At 37.5% G+C, this 22,024-nt stretch overlaps 1 protein-coding gene across 1 annotated transcript in view; it reads left to right on the forward strand.

Annotated features, from left to right (window-relative positions):
• Nucleotides 1-4,782: 4,782 nt before the first annotated feature.
• Nucleotides 4,783-22,024, forward strand: part of LOC110970973 (uncharacterized) — a 59,818-nt gene continuing 42,576 nt past the window's right edge. The window contains exons 1-14 of the mRNA XM_051953315.1: nt 4,783-4,878; nt 13,244-13,299; nt 14,622-14,648; nt 14,734-14,793; nt 15,862-15,915; nt 16,111-16,173; nt 16,320-16,379; nt 16,480-16,545; nt 16,627-16,692; nt 18,095-18,172; nt 18,310-18,360; nt 20,954-21,058; nt 21,650-21,721; nt 21,812-21,874. Coding sequence (XP_051809275.1) covers nt 13,252-13,299; nt 14,622-14,648; nt 14,734-14,793; nt 15,862-15,915; nt 16,111-16,173; nt 16,320-16,379; nt 16,480-16,545; nt 16,627-16,692; nt 18,095-18,172; nt 18,310-18,360; nt 20,954-21,058; nt 21,650-21,721; nt 21,812-21,874 — 813 coding nt within the window. The 5' untranslated portion in view covers nt 4,783-4,878; nt 13,244-13,251. The remainder of the gene's footprint in view (nt 4,879-13,243; nt 13,300-14,621; nt 14,649-14,733; nt 14,794-15,861; nt 15,916-16,110; nt 16,174-16,319; nt 16,380-16,479; nt 16,546-16,626; nt 16,693-18,094; nt 18,173-18,309; nt 18,361-20,953; nt 21,059-21,649; nt 21,722-21,811; nt 21,875-22,024) is intronic.

The raw sequence follows: 22,024 nt of genomic DNA on the forward strand, positions 1-22,024 counted from the left end.
CATTGCAGCCATTTGCCAAAATCAAAAAAATTCATTTTATTTCCCATTAATGTACACTCAGCACCCCATCTTGACAGAAAAAAACAAATGTAGAAATTTTTGCAAATTTATTAAGAGAAAAACTGAAATATCACATGATCATAAGTATTCAGACCCTGTGCTCAGTATTGAGTAGAAGCACCCTTTTCAGCTAGTACAGCCATGAGTCTTCTTGGGAATGATGCAACAAGTTTTTCACACTGGATTTTGTGATCCTCTGCCATTCTTTCTTGCAGATCCTCTCCAGTTCTGTCAGGTTGGATGGTGAACGTTGGTGGACAGCCAGTTTGAGGTCTCTCCAGAGATGCTCAATTGGGTTTAGGTCAGGGCTCTGGCTGGGCCAGTCAAGAACGGTCACAGAGTTGTTCTGAAGCCACTCCTTTGTTATTTTAGCTGTGTGCTTAGGGTCATTGTCCTGTTGAAAGGTGAACCTTCGGCCCAGTCTGAGGTCCTGAGCACTCTGGAAGAGGTTTTCCTCCAGGATATCTCTGTACTTGGCCGCATTCATCCTTCCTTCAATTGCAACCAGTCATCCTGTCCCTGCAGCTGAAAAACACCCCCACAACATGATGCTCCCACCACCATGTTTCACTGTAGGGATTGTATTGGGCAGGTGATGAGCAGTGCCTGGTTTTCTCCACACATACCGCTTAGAATTAACACCAAAAAGTTCAATCTTGGTCTCATCAGACCAGAGAATCTTATTTCTCATAGTCTGGGAGTCCGTCATGTGCTTTTTGGCAAACTCTATGCAGGCTTTCATGTGTCTTGCACTGAGGAGAGGCTTCCGTCGGGTCACTCTGCCATAAAGCCCCGACTGGTGGAGGGCTGCAGTGATAGTTGACTTTGTGGAACTTTCTCCTATCTCCTGACTGCATCTCTGGAGCTCAGCCACAGTGATCTTTTTGTTCTTCTTTACCTCTCTCACCAAGGCTCTTCTCCCACCATTGCTCAGTTTGGCTGGACGGCCAGGTCTAGGAAGAGTTGTGCTCGTCCCAAACTTCTTCCATTTGAGGATTATGGAGGCCACTGTGCTCTGAGGAACCTTGAGTGCTGCAGAAATTCTTTTGTAACCTTGGCCAGATCTGTGCCTTGCCACAATTCTGTCTCTGAGCTCCTTGGGCAGTTCCTGCAACCTCATGATTCTCATTTGCTCTGACATGCACTGTGAGCTGTAAGGTCTTATATAGACAGGTGTGTGCCTTTCCTAATCAAGTCCAATCAGTTTAATTAAACACAGCTGGACTCCAATAAAGAAGCAGAACCATCTGGAGGAGGATCAGAAGAAATGGACAGCATGTGAGTTAAATATGAATGTCGCTGCAAAGGGTCTGAATACTTCTGACCATGTGATATTTCAGTTTTTCTTGTTTAATAAATTTGCAAAAATTTCTACATTTCTTTTTTTTTCTGTGAAGATGGGGTGCTGAGTGTACATTAATGAGAAATAAAATGAACTTTTTTTGATTTTGGGAAATAGCTGCAATGACACAGAGTGAAAAATTTCAAGGGGTCTGAATACTTTCCGTACCCACTGTTGGTAGACATAATCCAAGATCAGCATCAGCAGCGTAATAATGAACTTTTTTAGCCAGAATATGACTTTATTGCAATTTTGTTTCACTTTGTTTATTGTTTACATTTAAACCAGGGTAGTGTATTATATTTTACGATGAATGCTGTTTTTAATTGATAAAGTTGTACAGTAATATTTCTAAAGGTCTAAGCAGGAGTTTACATTTTACAGTTAAGCCCAAATTACAATTACTGGGTGTTTTAAGGCAAATTCCAATCTTTTTAAAAGCAAAACATTACATTTTATTTCACTAAACTCACATGCTTTAAAAATTTCCACGACTATTACTGTGCTAAAGACTACAGAGTTAATTTTTTTAAATTATACTTTAATCATGACAATGCAGAGAAACCCGTGTTTATTGTTCCGTATCATTTGGTACAAGTTAGTGTCAGTTCAAATCAGCATGACAAACAGCCACACAGGCATGAACAAAACTCAAGATGTTGGTTCAGGTTTTTGCACACACCTGGTCGCCCCTGACGACGCCCAGCAGTGATGTCACCATGTACCCACCACACCTTGAGTAAACTTTGACATCACTGCTGCACCGTGAGAAGAAAAAGTAGAGGAAGTGTTAAAAAACAAGACTTTTAGCTGTAAAATTTATCTTTTCACAACTAAATACTGAAAAGTGGGTACACACAAGACAATATTTTAGAACAAAAATAACCTTAATTGTATAATAACAGTGTTTTTGGTTGATTTTTCTTTTACGGATAAATTACTGGGAGGGGCATGTAAAGCAAAACCTTTCTGTCGTTCTGTCCATTTGAATTATTTTCTTGGCAGTATGAAGGAATCTTTGAAACACAATTTTATTTGCATGAACACCAGTAGATACAGATTTCAATATATTTGTACTTTAACAGTTAAATGAGCAAAAAGATAAAGAAAACATAAAATGACAAAATTAATCACATTTTGGAAAACTTTTTAGTGGCTTTTGTAAAGTAAAATTCATATTTTACCTCTTTGATGTATATATATATATATATATATATATTTTTTTTTTTTTAAATAAAATATCCCTTTTAGATACTGCTGATTATAATAATGGTAATGCTTATATTAATAATAATAATAACAAATTATTATTAGTAGTAGTCAGAATCGTAACAAAACTAATAAATAATATTACGGTTATTGTTATCAAATGTATTATCTGTGATATTGTTACTATTATTATAAACATCATCCTTCTTATCAGCAGCAGCATCTAACAATAATAATATTAATAATAATTATTATACTTTTTAATGCTCTTTTTTATTGTATAATACCAGCACAATGTTCTAATGTTGTTTTCCACATTTTTTCTTAACTGTAACGTGTATGAGCCACTGGATACCTTGAATTTCATCATTACATTAAGTCTGTCTGTCTGTCTGTCTATCTATCTGTCTATCTATCTATTTTAGTTTCTGATGATATGTGTCATTGTCTGGACTCCCTCCATAGTGATTCCCACATTTTGCTTTTTCTATTTTTGGAGCAAACATCACTTTGTCAGGAATTAAAATAATGTTGTGAAACTGATGAGTCACACAGGTAACCCACACACTGGCCCCACCCCTCTCCCAGGTGAATTTGTAAATAACATCTGATGAAGTCTTGGTTACTGAGATGTTTTAGTGTGTCAGGACGCCTGCAGGTAGTCTGACTGCGAGGTTTTTGTGGTGCAGAAGCTCTCAGGGCGTGTTTGGGTTTATTTACGACGCTTTGTTCAGGTAAACAGTGTCGCCTTTGGGTGGTGTCGGAAACAAGGATTAGTCAGCGTGGAGTCAAACACACCTGAGAGCACATGGTCAGTTGACGTATGCAGGAGGAGCTGCATTAATATTTATATTATTTCGGGGTATTTATGTATAATTATTTATATTTTACGTTTGTTGATATTCAAGTGTTTAAATTTACCTTTTGCCTTTTTATTAAAATTACCTTTGCTGTCACACTCAGTGAAAACTTTTTCCTTCATGAGGAAATATTTCAATAATTTGACAAATTCATAAATAGAATCTTAACTTTAGGCCAAATATTGTTATCACTATTATTATCATACCTGACTGTACAGAAATTAGCATTACATTTTTGTCTTTCTGCATTATTTAACAGAATATGTTTTTTGAGAATATCTTTTATACCCCCTGCTTTCATTTAATAAAACAAGCCATAATACTCAAATATATCACAGTTTAACATGTTTTTTTAAAGTTAAACAATACACTAGAATGAAAACATTATCCAAAGTCAATATCTGGTCAAGAAATACATGCAAGATTGAATATAAACTTTGTGATAGTATTCATCCAAAATAAAAACTGTATGCACATACATACATGGTAGAATAAAAGTGGAAAAATATTTAAAATGTAGAATTAAGGTACTGAAGAAAGACAGTGTCGCTTATGTTGTCCATTTGAAACAATAGACATTGAGTCAAAACGCTTCCATATTTAAGTTTAAATATGGAAGCATTGTTCATTAGTATTGATCAATGTTTTAAATAAATAATAAAAGAGGAAAGATGTCTAAAATGTAAAATTTAGGTAGTCAAGTCCTCTCCAGTACAGAAATAAGACTGATGTTCCATATTTACCCAACAGAAAGTTAAAACTCAACAATATTATACTTATTTATCTGAATAATATTATTGTTATTGATCGATATCTGATCAAATAAGAATAGAAGTAAAATAATAAAACTAAATAGACATACATGGAATAATAGAAGAGGAAAAATGTTTTAAAAACAGGTTAAGACCCATTACGACTAATATTTACAATATAAATACCAAACTACCTGACTGACTAAAAATTAATACACAAATTCACGAAATTATAAGCGAAAGAGTACACGGAAAACCTGAAAAATACAAATATTCCAGTCAGGAAATAATTTAATTAAAATTTATTTAAAAAGAAAGAAAAAACAAGCATTTATCACCAAAAGTTTAAAAAAAAAGACAGAAATGTAAAAGTGCTCACATTTATATGAAAGTATTAAGTAAAATATCTGAATTATATGCTATTAAACGTTATTATTTTAGTTTATTTTTACTTTACGCCTCAAAAACAAGTCAAAAAGCGCCGAGTTGAGGTTGAATCTCTGATGTCCGAGCCTCGGCGTGGCCTCTGAATGCGCCACAGTGCAGATGTTCAGAGGGTGTGGTGAGTTTAAACGCCTGGGAATGTTTGACACTGAAGGACAATATTCTCCGTAAATTAGATACGAAGCGTCTCTCAAGTGTCTCCAAAACTCCGGTAGGTGAAAAAAAAAACTCAGTCTGACATCAGTGGAGTTTAGTTTGGTTGTTTTCACACGTTTATATTTTATATTTTACTGTCTGTTTGCGTTAAATGTCGAGTGGATTTTGTGTTTTTTTGGACTGTTAGCGAGCTAGCTAGAAGTTTTCAGGAGCAAAGCTAATATGCAGTGAATCATAGCAGAAGCGATTTCAGGATTTAGGAAACATCTGTCTGAAAGTGTAACTGGTTTTATTTCCAGTACACACAGAACACTGTGAATACTGGAAATAAAACCAGTTACACGTACAGGTGGTTTCAGTGGGTAAAACGAAAACACGAAAACACAGATAATGTTATTCAATTCAATTCAATTTTCAATTCAATTTTATTTATATAGCGTCAATTACAGTCAAATCGTCTCAAGACGCTTTACAGAACCCATATGTTCACAACCCAGTGTTAGCTTAAATTATAATACACACTAGTCACTAGAATATTAATCTGCAAGTTTACAGTACCTGACCTTAAAAATGACCAGTTTTATGCCACATTATATCCTTTTATTTCCATATATTTTAATATTATTGATTGTACCCTCTCTACACATAAATATTAACACATAATGACACATAATTAACACAGTTGTTAATTAACTCAATTGTTGATTAATCTTATTATTTTTCCCATTAATCCATTACTTGTTTTGACTAAAGGTGTTAAAAGTGTTGATCAGTATTTCCCAAATCAAATTTACTAGTTAATTGTCATATTTATATTGTTTTGTAATCAAGTAAAAAGTCTGATTGGCATTTTTTTTCCCTTGTAGATATCACATCATCATATTTCTATCTAATCCGATTATGTGAAACGACTTATGATTGTTTATGTGCGGATGAAATGTTTTTTTTAATTATTTTTTATTTCTCCATTGCACTCCAGGACACTTAAGGCACTTTGTTCTTTTAGTTCTGTTTATTTTATATTTTATTCTAGTTTTTAAATTCTTTGTCCCAGTCTTCTAACTTTTTTTTAAGACACCTATGTTAGAATTATACCTTCAATGTCATTGTACATGTACAATGACAATAAAGACTTCTATTTCTATTCTGTTCTTTTTATAATACTTCCTCTAAGAAAAGCAAATAAACTAGAAAAAATATGCAGTTTTAAAACTGAAAGCAGGGTTAGTTGATAGCGAATTTAATAGTTTGAGTCTAATCACTCAATTAACTGTTGCAGCTCTCCAGCTGATATTGTGAATTCAGGATATAGTACCTGTGATAAATGCCTCGGTTTCTTTAAACAGGAGTGTCAAACTTATTTTAGTTCTTGGACCACGTTCATCCCAATTTGATCTCCAGTGACCAGTAAAATCATAACATAATAATCTATAAATAACGACAACTCAATTTTTTTCCTTTGTTTTAGTGCATAAAAGTTACGTTCTGAAAATGTTCACATTTAATGAATTTTCTTTTTACAAAACATCATGAACAACCTGAAATTTCTTAACAAAAATAAGATCAATTTCAAAAACATTATGCCTCTTTTCATCATTCTTACATTACAACTTACAGATCAGAGTGTATCTCCAAAGGCACAAAACATTTAGTCACAGGTACACTATACTGCCAAAAGTATTCACTCACCTGCCTTGACTCGCATATGAATGTAAGTGACACCCCATTCCTAATAAATGGGGTTCAATATGACATCCGTCCACCCTTTGCAGCTTTAACAGCTTCAACTCTTCTGGGAAAGCTGTCCACAAGGTTTAGGAGTGTGTTTATGGGAATCTTTGACCATTCTTCCAGAAACGCATTTGTGAGGTCACACACTGATGTTGGACCAGAAGGCCTGGCTCTAAGTCTGCGCTCTAATTCATCCCAAAGGTGTTCTATCAGGTTGAGGTCAGGACTCTGTGCAGGCCAGTCAAGTTCATCCACACCAGACCCTGTCATCCATGTCTTTATGGACCTTGCTTTGTGCACTGGTGCAGTCATGTTGGAAGAGGAAGGGGCCAGCTCCAAACTACAAAGTTGGGAGCATGTAATTGTCCAAAATATCTTGGTATGCTGAAGCATTCACAGTTCCTTTCACTGGAACTAAGGGGCCAAGCCCAGCTCCAGAAAAATAAGCCCACACCATAATCCCCCCTCCACCAAACTTTACACTTGGCACAATGCAGTCCGACAAGTATCATTCTCCTGGCAAGCACCAAACCCAGACTCGTCCATCAGATTGCCAGATGGAGAAGCGCGATTCATCACTCCAGAGAATGTGTGTCTCCCCTGCTCTAGAGTCCAGTGGCGGCGTGCTTTACACTGCCACTGCTCGGCCATGGAAACCCATTCCATGAAGCTCTCTGCACACTGTTCTTGAGCTAATCTGAAGGCCACATGAAGTTTGAAGGTCTGTAGCGAGTGACTCTGCAGAAAGTTGGCGACCTCTTGGCACTATGCGCCTCAGCATCCACTGACCCCGCTCTGTCAGTTTACGTGGCCTGCCACTTTGTGGCTGATTTGCTGTCATTCCCACACACTTCCACTTTCTTATAAAACAGCTGACAGTTGATTGTGGAATATTTAGGAGCGAGGAAATGTCACGACTGGATTTGTTGCACAGGTGGCATCCTATCACAGTTCCACGCTGGAATTCACTGAGCTCCTGAGAGCGACCCATTCTTTCAGAAATGTTGCTAAAAGCAGTCTGTATGCCTAAGTGCTTGATTTTCTGCACCTGTGGCCATGGAAGTGATTGGAAAAACCTGATTCTGATTATTTGGATGGGTGAGCGAATACTTTTGGCAATATAGTGTATCTGGAACTGAATGATGTATTATTTTACTTTTTGATCAAAGTGACAAAAGTCAGACAAAAACAAGACAAAATATTACAAAAACGAGACACAAAGTGACAAAAAATGGAGAAAGGACAGATGCAAGATAAAAAAAGACACAAAACAACAAAAAACTACGAATAAAGCAAAACACGAAATGACAGAAATAAAACAAAGAATACAAGCGAGACAAAAAGGAAACACAGAACGACAACAACATGAGACAAATAAAAGATCAGACAAAAGTCATGACAAAAAAGACAAAATATTACAAAAGCAAGGCACAAAATGACAAAAAGAGGAAAATTAGCAATATAGTTTTATTTTATGATCAAAACAATTTGTCAAGGTCTAGAAATTCTTTTAAATTTACAGTTTTACAAATTTACAATTTGCAGTTAATGTCTTCTCTGTAATTTTTACACTTTACAAAGCTGTCCGACGGGCTGGATTGGACCCTCTGGAGGGCTGCTTTTGGTCTGTGGGCCACATGTTTGACACCCCTGTCTTTAAACAACAGCTAGACAACCTTGTGAAGGAGCTGAGATTAAAGTTCTGGTGTTATTCTAGACATAAATCTGTTGTCTGCCACCTTCTTCCCACGTAATGATTATGGCAAGTTGCATCTGAATGCTAGCCTAGCCGCACTAGACAACCCACGACAACGAATTTAATTCTCTGCCAGGGTGGGTCTAGTTACCCTCCATAAGGCTCGAGGCTGGATTCTCCTAAAACTGGCCGGACCAATCACCATGAAGTGTAGAGTCAGAAGGCGGGCGTAACTAAGTGACGACAGAGGCGCGACGATTCCGACAGAAACAACCGGTTTACAATAAACAGTTATCTTTCAACTCAGCTTTGGCCACAGCCCTTAAAGATTTGAAGCTAAAATTCAACTTGAAAGTTAAACAAAGGAAGGCACTGAAGTGTTTCATTGAGAAGAAAGACGTATTTGGACTTATGCCGACGGGATATGGCAAATCCTTAATATACCAGTTGGCTCCGCTGGTTGGGAAGCTAATGGGACTTAGCCACAATCGGTGCTCTCGGAACTACGTCAGCTTATTCGTTGCGCTGATTGGTTGTATACCTACCCAATTGCTGCAGAGTGATTTGAAAGACAACCTTTTAGCCCGCCTCCCTCCCTGTCGAGCGTTCCTAGACCCTTGTGTCTTAAGAGCTGAGTCTAGCGCGGCTAGGCTTTCTGAATGCAGCAGCACGATGCTTTTCCCACTGCTGGTTTGTCATCAATTTGAAACTAAAGTTGACCAAGCATCTCATTAAACTTAAAAAGCATATTTAATGACTTAAATAATCAACAGCAGTTGTACCATTAAATGTATGAGCAGAAGTTACTTAATTTTATGTATCTGAATGTCAGTACGTGACTTTAAATTAAATATATATTTTTTTAGTCACATTTTGAGTTTTTTTTGACATTCCTGCTGTCAGCATGCAAATTGCACGCTCCCCCAAATCTTGCCACATCTGTGGCATTGTGCTGTGTGATAAAACTGCACCTTTCAGAGTGGCCTTTTATTGTGGGCAGTCTAAGGCACACCTGTGCACTAATCATGGTGTCTAATCAGCATCTTGATATGGCACACCTGTGAGGTGGGATGGATTATCTCAGCAAAGGAGAAGTGCTCACTATCACAGATTTAGACAGATTTGTGAACAATATTTGAGAGAAATGGTGATATTGTGTATGTGGAAAAAGTTTTAGATCTTTGAGTTCATCTCATAAAAAATGGGAGCAAAAACAAAGTGTTGCATTTATATTTTTGTTGAGTGCACATTGGTAATTAGAAGGGTTCAGTGCATCAAGAGAGGTTCCCCAGCAGCCTAGGCCTATAGCAGCATAAGTAGGGGCAGAACTAAGGGACGTCGATGAAGAAGTCAGCTGTGCACCGTACATGCAGACTCCAACTGACAATCTCAGGGTCACCCAAGTCAGCTCACACTATAAGCTTTGTCAAATAGGAAGGTTTTAAGCCTGGTCTTAAAAATAGAGAGGGTCCGCATCCCAAATCCTAAGTGGGAGCAGGTTCCACAGGAGAGGTGCCTGATAACTGAAGGCTGTGCCTCCCATGGAACAACAAGTAAACCTGCAGTCTGAGAGCGAAGAGTTCTGCTAGGATAATATGGTACTATAAGGTCTTTAAGATACAATGGATATCGGTTGTTAAGGGCTTTATACGTCTCGAGAAGGATTTTAATTTCCATTCTGGATTTTTAGGAAGTCAATGAAGAGAAGTCAATATAGGAAAAATACGATCTCTCTTGCTAACTCCCGTGAATAATCTCGCTGCAGCGTTTTGGATCAACTGTAGGTGTTTCAGAGAACCATTGGGACATCCTGATAGTAAGGAATTACAATAGTCAAGCCTGGAAGTAACAAATGCATGGACTAGTTTTTCTGTATCACTCTGAGACAGAATGTTCCTGATTTTTTACAATATTTCAGGTGAAAAAAGGAAGTCCTACAGACTTGTTTTATGTGTAAGTTAAAAGACATGTACTGGTTATAACTTCAAGGTTCCTCACAGTAGTACTGGAAGCCAATCTAATGCCGTCTAGGGTAAATATAGGCTATGAAATCAGTAATCAGAATAGTGCTAAGTCACTGTCTGACTTGAAAAGTTTTTCAGTAACTTACCTAACATTTTTACACAAATGCATGATGATTTGACATGACTGGCTCTATTCTGTTTAGTTTAGGAACGCTATAGCACACATAATGGGACACAGATGTTAATAATGGTATCACTTGTATGTTTTCTGCTGTTACAGATCAGTATTTCCATCATACAAAATGTCTGTCAGCTCCACTGAAAACCTGCTGTGTCTGTTGCTTCCTCCTTATTAAACTGGTAGAGAACTGTGGTGACAGGAGGAGCTTTTTACATGCCAGATTTTTGATGTGTCTTAGTAAGAAAATTACACACGTGACGAATAAACTAACAGAGGTTCTGTTCTTTTAAGATTTGCAAGTGAACCAGTGTTCATCATACTAGAACTGTGTCCCGAGTCCAGTCAAAAACCAACAAAATGCTGTTAAAAGGCAGCTTTTTCTACCGAAATACTTGATTAAGAGCCGCTGACTGACTTCACTATTCCAGATTTCATTTTATAAAGGAAATGCTGCAGCCGCTGACAGCTGCAAAACATTACTGCTAACTGCCGATGGAAATGGTCCTGGAAAATGCTGCAACTTAAGTGTGAAAATGTGGTTTAAAATGTTTTTCTGTAGCAATAAATATTTATGGCTAAATATGGAAAAAAATATAAGTTAATGTTTAACCATAACTGGTAAGATTGTACAGGAAACACATTTTTTAAAACTGTATTTGGAAAAAACTGTCATGCACTAGTGCATCATTTTCTGCATGCGGGAATTTGTGAACTACATTAACGTTTTTAGGTGCTATACGATATTATTGTTATTAGTAGTAGCAGTAATAGTATTGTTATTTTTTTAATTGTTGTCATTATTATTACTTTTACTATTATATACCAAAACTGCTAAAGAGGACTTATTCTATTTGTATCAAACTGAAAAGCAGCCAGCAATAATAATAACTATACTACTAGTACAACTACTTCTACTACTACTACTAGATGATGATGATGATAAGAAGAAGAACAAGAAGATCAAGACGACGACGACAAATTTTATATACACTGCTCACAATAAGTTAGAGATACTGTTATTTACATGAGTGCTTTTCCTATTTGGTCTGAATTTGAATGAAATAAGTAATAGTTTCCTTTGATAGTACTAATAATGAATGAGAAGAAGCACCATTTTCATTAGTGCAATATTTATTTCCCCAACAATTTAGACAATAACAAAGATAGCCCCAAACAACCAAAATTGACAAAGTCAGTAGGGGGTGTTTCCACCATTTGCTGCAGTGACAGCTTGACAGCGACGTCTAATGCTCCTAACTAGCCTCATGATGTTGTTCTGAGGCAATGCGTTCCACTCCTCCACAAGTGCTACATGCAGTTCTGCCAGGTCACGTGGGGGTGCGGTACGAGCATCCAGTCGCTGCTTCAGCTAGTCCCAGACATGCTCTATGGGGTCAGGGGACATTGCTGGCCATATCATATGAGGCACTCCAACTTCCTGAAGTCGAGCTCTGACAATTCTGGAACCATGTGGTGGAGCATTATCATCCATGAACAGAAAGTTGGGGGTATGCTGGCAGAATTGGGGGATGATGGTGGGTTCTATGATGTCTCTGAGGTAAGAACATGCAGTGACTGAGCCATCTACAATCACCAAATCTGTTTTGCGCTGGCTGGTGATGCCTACCCAGACTGTTGCTCTTTCTCCACCAAAGCCAATCCTGGGGACCATGTTAACCTCAGCGTATTGCTCACCTTGCCTTCTCCAGCAACGCTGACGGCCATCATTTCTGTGCAAGGTGACCCGACACTCATCAGTGAACAGGACAGTGGACCACTGCTTCATTGACTAGGTCACATGGTCTTGTGACCACTGCAAACAGTCATGGCGGTGTCTTTGTGTCAGTGGAGTCACCTGCAACGGTCCTTTGGCATTCAAGCCAAAGCGGTGGAGTCAGTTGCAAATGATTTGTCTGAAAACCCTAGTACCCCTCACTTCTCGTAAACAGGCCTGCAGCTGTGTAGCAGTTGCATAACGGTGTCTGAGTGCATAGGTCCTTAGGTACTGGTCATCATTGCGGTCCGTCACTCGTGGGGCTCCACTCCTGGGTGTGTCACCGACACTGCCAGGAGTTCTGTGTCTTGCTGCAAGTCTGCTGATGACACTTTGAGACACACCAAGTTCACGAGCAACATCTGACTGCCTGCTACCGACCTGAAGGTGCGTTATGGCCAGGTGGTGCTGCTCGTCCGTTAAGTGACGTTGTGTGTTCATGGCTGCTTGAATGATGAACTGGGAATGACTTACTGACGATACCAGCTTTTTATACCACTAGAATGTTGAAATTGATGCCACATTGAAAAGGATTGTCTTTTTGTATTTTTTGGTATAGTCTCCAATATGTAAGGCGCACTATACACAGTGAGAGTATTACATGGAAAGCACAAAATGAGGTGTGTCTAGCACCCTAATACAATTACCTCCCTATCCACAAAGTCACTGAAGTGAAACAAACACCTTATGTATGAAATCCACTGAAGACCTCACAATATCCCTAACTTATTGTGAGTAGTGTATATACACCTTGACAAAGTTGCAAGTTGCTTTTCAATAAAACAAATATCAAATTCAACAAACAACAAAAACGACTGAGTACATTCCTAAACATGCACTATAATAATAATAATAACTTAAAATTGTCCATTTTTTGTTTTTATGTTATTAATTCAATTTGTGTTTTTTCTGCTATATTTGCTGTGTTAAACATTTTAAATTTGCTTAATACTGCTGCTAAATGCTCCAGTTTGTATTCAGAGATGCTTTTAAAATGGAGATGCTCCCATTATAAGCGTCTTTCTGGTCTTTTTAAACTCTTTTTTAATCTTTATTTATCCTGTGTCCCTCCAGCAGGCAGGATGGAGGCGTGTATGGTGAAGCCAGAAGTCAAGAAGAAACCAAAACCGGTGAGAATCCTTACAGTGAACACACACAAAAAAAAAAAAACGCACTGAAATATTTAAAGTATGAAGAAAATCTAACACATCATCCAAACAAGGCTACATGATATGATTATATATAGTTTTCTTCTTGCACTAGGGCCAGAACGCAGGACTGCAAGACGATTCTTTGTGACTTTATATTTATATTTGGTTGAATTTTTGACAGAAATCTCTCCAATGGTAAAGAACATAAACGTATAAAAACACATAAAACATTTGCACAGTGCAATAATGACAAATAATGGTAACAGAACACACTTTTAGGGTTTTTTTTTCTGGCTAAATACAACCAAAAAAACGATTGATAATTAATCTTTGTTGCCTAACGTGCTTGAATACATATAACAGTAGTTAACAAAATAGTTTAATTTACATTCAGCTCTTGATAATTTCATTGTTGCTGGTTACAATTTGTTTAAAGGGGCTCCCAAAGTTCCTCTATTCAAGAAGAACCATGACTTCCCATCTCAGAGCAGTGATGGAAATTGAAATTAAAAATTCTGCTGCAGTTCAGCATTCAGCACAGTGAAACAACACAATCTGAAGAAACTAAACTGAACTAAAATGGCTAAATAAGCTAGTTTTTGTCTGCTCTGTTGTACATTACCAACGTTTTGTATGTGTATTAAGCTCTTTAATCTCTATTTAACATGAAAATAAGACTAGCAGCCGTCTTGTTTTGGTTATTTTTTTCCATATAGAAAACGAATTTCTTTTGCAGAAAATGACAGAAAATCATTTAGGTGTATTTAATTATCTTCATTATTTATTTTAGAATAAATATTTATCTGAAAATCTGCTTTTCATTCCGCATAACTGTGAATGCACCAGTATTATTTAGCTTACGTGGAAGATTTGGTTGCTCGGTTTGGCTACCACTGGTGTACACTACTGTCCAAAAGTTTGGGGTCGCTTAGAAATGTCCTTATTTTTGAAAGAAAAGCAGTTTTTTTCAATGAAGATAACATTAAATTGATCAGAAATACGGTCTAGACATTGTTATTGTGGTAAATGACTATTCTAGCGGGAAATTTATCATGGAATATCTGCATAAGGGTAAAGAGGCCCATTTCCAGCAAATATCACATTCTGCATTCTAATGGTACACTGTGTTATCTAATGGTGTTGAACGGCTAATTGATGATTAGAAAACCCCTGTGCAATTATGTTAGCACTTGAATAAAGGCTTTCATGGAAACATGATACTGTCTGGATGACCCCAAACTTTTGAACGGTAGTGTATAAAACACATTCACAGTTTCTTTTGTTTTCTTTTCTATTTGCAGCCCAAGCCTCCTCCGAAGCCTGCAGAGGTACTGTAATAAACTCAAACCTTTCATTCGCTTCTGGTAAAGTTAATAATATGTTAAATATATGATGGATAATTTATGTTGACAGGTCAAAAGAAATGAAGCAGAGAGACCAGGTCCTGTGGTTCCTCCTCGACCACGTAATGATGTAATAATCTTTTTATATTTTGTTGTATTTTGTGCACTGAACTTCAGTCTGCATGATGATGGGTCCAAGGCACAACTGATGATTTATAGACGCTTTTCGTTGTCATTTTTTATATGATTATTGATTTTTGTTCTTCATGTCTCATTGAGGTAACCTTGAACTAAGCAGGTGTGATGGGACACAAAATGATCACTTTTTAAAGATATTTTAGATGAATATGCGGTGGTTTGTGTTCCTATTCACTAGAATTATCGCCCGTGCAACCTGTTGAGCTACTCTGGGTGCAGAGCTTTCCTGTGATTTTCGGTGCGAGCATGCTGTGTTAAATCTGCATGGTTAGCACGTATCTCACTTTTGCAAAATCAGCAGAACGCCTTCGAATTATCTCCTACCTGAGGTCAGATCCAGTCCTTCAATGTACTCTCTTCCTCCTACCCTTTATGATATTTTTTGCCGTATGGCCCCCACTTTGTCCCGTTCATTGTCATTGTCTCTCTCTGACAGACTCTCAGGCATGGTTGTGCATGTCTTTGAATATGGGTAGGGGGCAGTAACCAAGAAATGGGGGGAGTGGACGAGTCTTGGAAATGGACAAACTAGTTTCACTTTATTGTGGAGAACTGGGAGAGAATCAGGAGGGGTTCATACATGCAGCAAAGCAAGCCCAAATAAGTGACTGCCCTTTAGAAGGCAAGCCCAAAAACCCACAACTGATGAGATTTGTAAGTGACTTTACAGAAAAACAAGCCCAAAGTCGCTTATAATAAACGGACTTGGCAACACTCGATGTAAGCCAAGTTAGAATGAGCATATTTATATGTACATGTAAGGTTATTGGTAAAAAGGTGCTCAATTTGTTGACCTGTTGAAGATCCAGTTCAGATTAGAACACCTGTACTCTGATTTCTTTTCATCAAAACCTCCTAAGAATGAAAATGTGTCTTACTTGCATCTTTTCTCAACCTTTTTTCTTTTAGTTTATGTTGTTTAAATACTTTAAAAAATCAGGAGAAAAATTCAGTTTGATTGATTTTGGGTTTGTACAGCAGTTTTGTGTTTTCTGTTCAGGAACTGACTCAAACACAATACAGACTAAAGAGCTCAGCAGTGGAAAACAAACAGGTAATTACTGTGTTTGTTGTTGTTTTTTTTTTTTACTTGCAGCTGATGGTTTTACTAAAGAATTGCTTTACTAAAAAGTATCTTATTGTTATTTTACAATTAATTTGAGCCGCCGTCCTGCTGCAGCCCGCTTTTTAGTCCAACAATTTCTTATCATTTTTTATTTTATTTTTTCATTGTGATGGAAACGTGAAGCAACGAGAGACAAAAGAGAAACTGCCTGAAACTCCCGCCGTTCCGCCCAGACCTACAGAAAAGGTACATTACACACAGATGTTCCTTTTAAATGTTCTCAGGTTTAAAGCGTTTGTTTTATGTGAGTTTGTAGATTGAGAGCAGAACTCCTCAGGGGTTCAAAGCTGTTCTTTGTTTCCCTTTTGGGCGTTTCGTCTGCTTTTGTGCAGGAACTGAATAATGCAACCAGATACAGTCAGCGCAGGAGGATCCAGGCTGAGGACACAGAGGTAAACACAATAAAATGCCACCTTCCTCTTCGTCCTCCTTTTCCTCCTCCTCGCTTGTTTTTGTGAACTGTCCAGTCAACACCTTCCTCTTCCTCCTCAGAGCTCCAGAGAAACTGCCCAACCAGAAACTGCAGAAGTTCCCAGAGATGAAGCCGACTTCAAACAGGTAATAGAGCTGCAGCTGTTAACTCGTCTGATTTATAAACAGCATCCTTCTCTTTATTCACACCTGCTTTGATTGTCCTAGAGCAATGAGTCGGTCCTGACTGGGTTATTTCGACGGAGCCATAAAGAGAAAACACCGACGTTCACTGTAAGCAGTCGATGCACCTACATCATAGATATAGTTTCTGGTGATTACTTTTACTCCGCCAAGGAATGCGGATTGTGGGGGTGTTTCTGAGTCCCAGTTAACGGCTGCTGCTACATATGTAGGTCACACGATTCGGTATCTGTGCGTATCACATGCGTAACACATGCGCAAGGTCAGGGAATGAACAGTCTTGGCAGAGTACTGTGCTCTCTGAGTGCCCTTCTTGTTTGATAAGTGGTGTTTTATTAGTAGAAATGCACAATACGTTGTTCCAATCAGAGACAAGTGCAGGTAGGACCAGAGCATTTACTAGAGGTGTTTGGGTTGCACAATTCAGAACAGCAGCTTTTAGTCAGTCTGCTTCCTCGGCCGTGTGAAAATGGAAGTCCATCCCTGCAAACATTAGAGACTCTTTGTGTTTAAAATCAGCCCCAAGGTTTGGCTGAAGTCAGCACAAAACTGTCACCACCAGTAATTCCCTTTTATTTATTGTATTTACTGATTCTATTTATTATCTCACTGTGATGGACTTTTACATTTTATATTACTTTACCGATTTTTCTTTGGTTGTTTTTTATGTATTACTGTCCAGGAACAAGAGATGCAAATTAGCTGCAAAATCACTTTGGTGTGTGCACAATCCCTGCACAAATTAGCAATAAAAACAAAATAAGTAGTTAGTATGTATGCTTCGGAATAATTCAAATGCTTCAATTTACACCAACTTTACCATGACACTGAAGCAAAAAGCACAACCACTTTGGAATTTTACAAAAATCATGAATATTTAAAAGAAATCTGACTGAAAATAAACACATCAATTAGCCACCTGGAACAGGCATTTTGTTAGCTGCATTAGAGATCTCTGTACAGAAACACTCACCCTCTAACCCAATTACATGCACTTAGTGAAACCTTGACTTCACATTTAAATAAACATACGTTACAGTCAGGCCAAACTGTTATTATAATACTGATGTGTTTAATGTGAAAGAGCAATGATTGGTTTGTCAGAGCAACTAGAAGCTAAAAGAAAAAAGAAGTTGACAGTGTTTGTGTAGTTTCTGTCTCTTAAATGTAAAATATAAATAAATACAAAACCTAAGAAACATTCAAAACAAAAAGAAGTGCGTGTTTATGCAAAAAAAAGTTAAAAAACAGTATAACAGTGTTGGTGTTCCTGCTGAACTGGTTCCTGGGTGTGTGCAGATGTGAACAAGTATCCAGCATATAAAAAATAATAAAAGCTGCTGTTTGTGACTGATTTTGTGTTCGTGTAAGTTATTAAATAAATACCTTTGTACAATTTCTTGATTATGCAATAAACATGAACGATGTTTTAGAGCCTGTCTGCTTAGCACTTCGACTAGTTTTTAACTTTAGTTTACTTTGTTTTCGTCAGAGTTATATGATCAACACCTTTGGCGAAGAGGAGAAAACTGAAGAGGCCCCAGTCAAACAGGCTCCTGGCAGCAAACCGGTGTGTGTGTGTGTGTGTTAGTGTTAGTGTTAGTGTTAGTATTAGTATTAGTGTTTGTGTGTGTGTTAGTGTGTGTGTGTTGTGTTGTTTTTCCCTGTGTGTGTGGCTGGTTTGTGACATGTGACTGTGGTTGGCAGGGTGTTCTGAAGGGAGTAATGAAAGGGTTGCAGATCAAGTCGTCACCAAAGGTACGAAGCCCCGCCTCCGTGGGTTGGTGTTTTCTGCTGGTGGTGGCTGCTTGTACTTTTTTTTTTATTTACTAAAAATACTGCAGTTTTCTTGGTGGTGGATGCTACACCATGTTTTCAGATTGTCCATACATTCGTTCGTCCCTCCCATTGTTGCGATATTTCTTGAACGTCTTGAGATTTTTTAAAAATTTGGTGCAAGCGTCCTCTTGGACTCATCAATTTACTCGTCAGAATTTGGTGGCCAAAGGTTAAAGATCCATGTAAGGAACCCAGAGAGTTATGTGACGATCAGCGTATGTTTGTTCGTCTGTTTGTCTGTTCGCAACATTACTCAAGAACAGACTAACAGATTTGGACGAAATTTTCAGGGAAGGTCAGAAATGACACAAACACCAAATGATTAGATTTTGGCAGTGATGCAGCTTATAGTGTGGTTCCACAAATTTGTTCAAGATTTCTGTATCATTGAAAGATAGCGGCACGGGATCACTGTAACTATGACAACAAGTGAATGCTACATCAGCTGCTTGCTGACGATCACATGGTTCCGATCCTACTACAAATCGACCACTATGGACTTATCAGGACTTTTCCATCAGAAATGATACAAGGAACAACTAATTAAGTTGTGGGGGTGTTTCTGATTCCCATCAATTCCTTCCGCTCGCTACATATGTAGTTCACGCAATGCGGTATCCGTACATAATGTACCCATGCGTAACACACACCTGCGCTCAGCGCAAGGCAATTTTTTTATTAAAGATTTCATCCACTGGAAGTGATACAACTGAACAGCCTTGATGGAGCACTGTGTACTGAGTGCTTTTCTTGTTAAACAATTTGTATGACAGTTGTGATGAAATATTACACAATATCTTAAAGGATAACACGAAACGATGACATTTATTTTCTAAAAGGTTAAATGGTTGATTTTGGATAGAACTTTCATGTTGAATTTATTTGAATGTGTCACTGTCTGTGGTTAAAATGACCATTTTACTTGCTTTAGACTTCTTGGGTGCATCCTGATGATCGATACATTTAGCTGCTCATTTTTGTTTGTCAGTACTGGTAAAAAATGTGGTCAGAGGAAAGCCTGTGTTTGTGCATAAATTACAGTTCAGTAATTGTGACTCATGTACATGTATGCCTCACTTCTGAAATGATTTCTGGGGAATCCTGGATCTTTACCATTAAAAAAAAAAGAAGTAAATTTCCTTTTTTTAAAAAAAAAAATTTTTTTACATCTTTAAATTTTATATTGTTATTGTGTTTTAACTTTGTTTACTTTGTACGGTGTCCTTGGGTGTTTTGGAAGGCACCCATAAATAAAATGTGTTATTATTATTTTTTATCATTATTCTTATTAGAGCATAATTAGTGGGTTATCCAGCTTTATTTTGGCCTCAATCTGGTTTTCCAGCATTATAAAGCTGACTAACTTATAACCAGGACAGATTATCATACTAACTGAAGTACACTGCTGTTTTACTTCATGTAAAACAAGGTTAAAAGACCTTTTTATCACTTACAAAAAAATCTGTAAGACCTAAAACGTAGAATTTCAGATATGTGCAGTTAAGAAGTCATACTTAACTTCTGAGGATCAGACTAAAACCTGGAAATGCTGAGGCATCATCCCTACAAGATCTCAACTAAGACATGATTTCAACCAAAGAGTGAGATTTGATTTATTGTTTCCCTGACCAGGCTATCTGTTTTATAATTTTGTTACCTCCGCTGTTTATCACACCAGATACATGCATAGATGCTCCATAGTAATTACACAAAGATTGTTTAATTTCCAGAAGGATTTATCTGAGATTGTTGGAGCTTTTTCTTTCCTTTTTCACTATGGCATCTCAAAAGTAACAGTTCTTGGTACGTTGTTTTCTCATGAACGCCTTTATAGCCGGTGGTGAAATACCTCAGAGCCAGTGTACTAAAAGCTTCATGATTGAATGTGTCAGGGGTGTCAAACTCATTATTGTTCAGGGGCCACATACAGCCCAATTGGATCTCAAGTGACCAGTAAAATCACAGCATAATAACCTATACATAGCAACAACTCCAATTTTTTCCCTTTGTTTTAGTGCAAAAAAGTACCTTCTCTTCTTGACTTCTTCTCACTCCTATTGAGCAAGTTAGTCATTGCCTTTTGTTTTTTTTTTTGTTGTTGAAATGTTCAAAATAAACTTTCAAAAATCAAGAAAGTCTCCAAAACTTTAGAACTCCGTAAATTTTGCTCATCAATTTTGTGTCAGAAACCAAATTTCAGGCTGTATGAAAGTACGAGTTTGAAAGATACTTTTATCAATTACAAAATATTTTGTAAACACCTGTAAACCTTTGGGAAAAAAAATTAGATATCTGTTAGAAGTTGCTCAGTGAATCTGAGATGCAAATTTGTTTGATGCAAACGTAATTTTGACGTAAAAACTTGTCTTTAATATAAAGAAACAGTAGACACCGGTGTCCACACAGTAGTGGACCGCTGTAGAGAGGAGTTGAATTTAAAAGTTAATTTCTCTTCTATTCTGGTTTCGTTGTTCAAACCACAGAATGATCGTATTGTTGTCTCTTCTTTCAGGCCAGCAGAGACCCGAGTCCAGATCCGAGGGCAGAGGAAGGAGGCTCAGAAAAGGAACAATCTGCAGAAAAAAACAAGCCAGAGAAGAATGCGGAACCCAAACAGGTACAAAATAAAAACAATACGCTCCTGGTAACAATAAAGTTCTGCTTCTGCTTTTCCAAACAAACTAAATCATGCATCATCATCATTCTTTTAAGAAGGAGTTTACTTTGAAAACAACACAAGATGATCGCTTTTTTCAGTGGGAGCCACAGAGTAACAAGTGGTGCGCAATAAAATCTACATTAGCATCGACCCAGAATAAAACGCCCGTCAGGCTAAAAGTTTACAGTTTAGTTGGAAAATGTTGCCAAAAAAGAAAAAAATGATGTTTTGCTGGTAAGTCTAGATAATTTTCATGTTTTTTACATTTGTCAAGCATCTGCATCTACATTGGGCCTATATGATAAGATTAGGTGTAATAAAATGTTAATTTCACTACAGGTATAATTTACTATCAGGGATGAATGATGCTGGAATTTTGTTAGTATCAGAAATGTGGAAATTTTTCTGTTTGTTTTGGCTGATGCAGACCTGTGCACAGACCTTTTCTACCTAATTTCAGAGAAGATGAAGTGTCTCGCTAAATCATGAGTGCTTTCTAGATTCTCAGGTCTGATAGGCAAACTTTTTATCTTTCACCCTTTTTGTCAGGACAAAGGAGGTCTGCTCGTTGGAATGTTCCCAAAAACACCCAAAGAGAAATCATCTTCTCCGGCAGTGACGGTAACATCAACTTTTCTGCTGTTTTTCTTCATTAAATTTCCAGTTTTAATCATTTCCTGCCTTTTTACTCATTTTTGCGTGCATTGCCAGGTCAGTAAAGCAGACAGTGATACCGAACATGCAGAAGAAGAGAAAACATCAGAACAGTCCATCGTAAGTCGTACGTTAGCGGCTTTAATGACAGAAACTTTACAGTGCTTGGAGACGACGAGCTGCGTTCAGTGTAGTAAAAGCAACCAAAACTGTGAACCTTTTGTGTTGAGATGGTCTTATTTTTATGGGGAATTAGCTCTAGTTCAAAAT

This window comes from Acanthochromis polyacanthus, chromosome 9, assembly GCF_021347895.1.
Source record: "Acanthochromis polyacanthus isolate Apoly-LR-REF ecotype Palm Island chromosome 9, KAUST_Apoly_ChrSc, whole genome shotgun sequence".
Lineage (NCBI taxonomy): Eukaryota > Metazoa > Chordata > Actinopteri > Pomacentridae > Acanthochromis > Acanthochromis polyacanthus.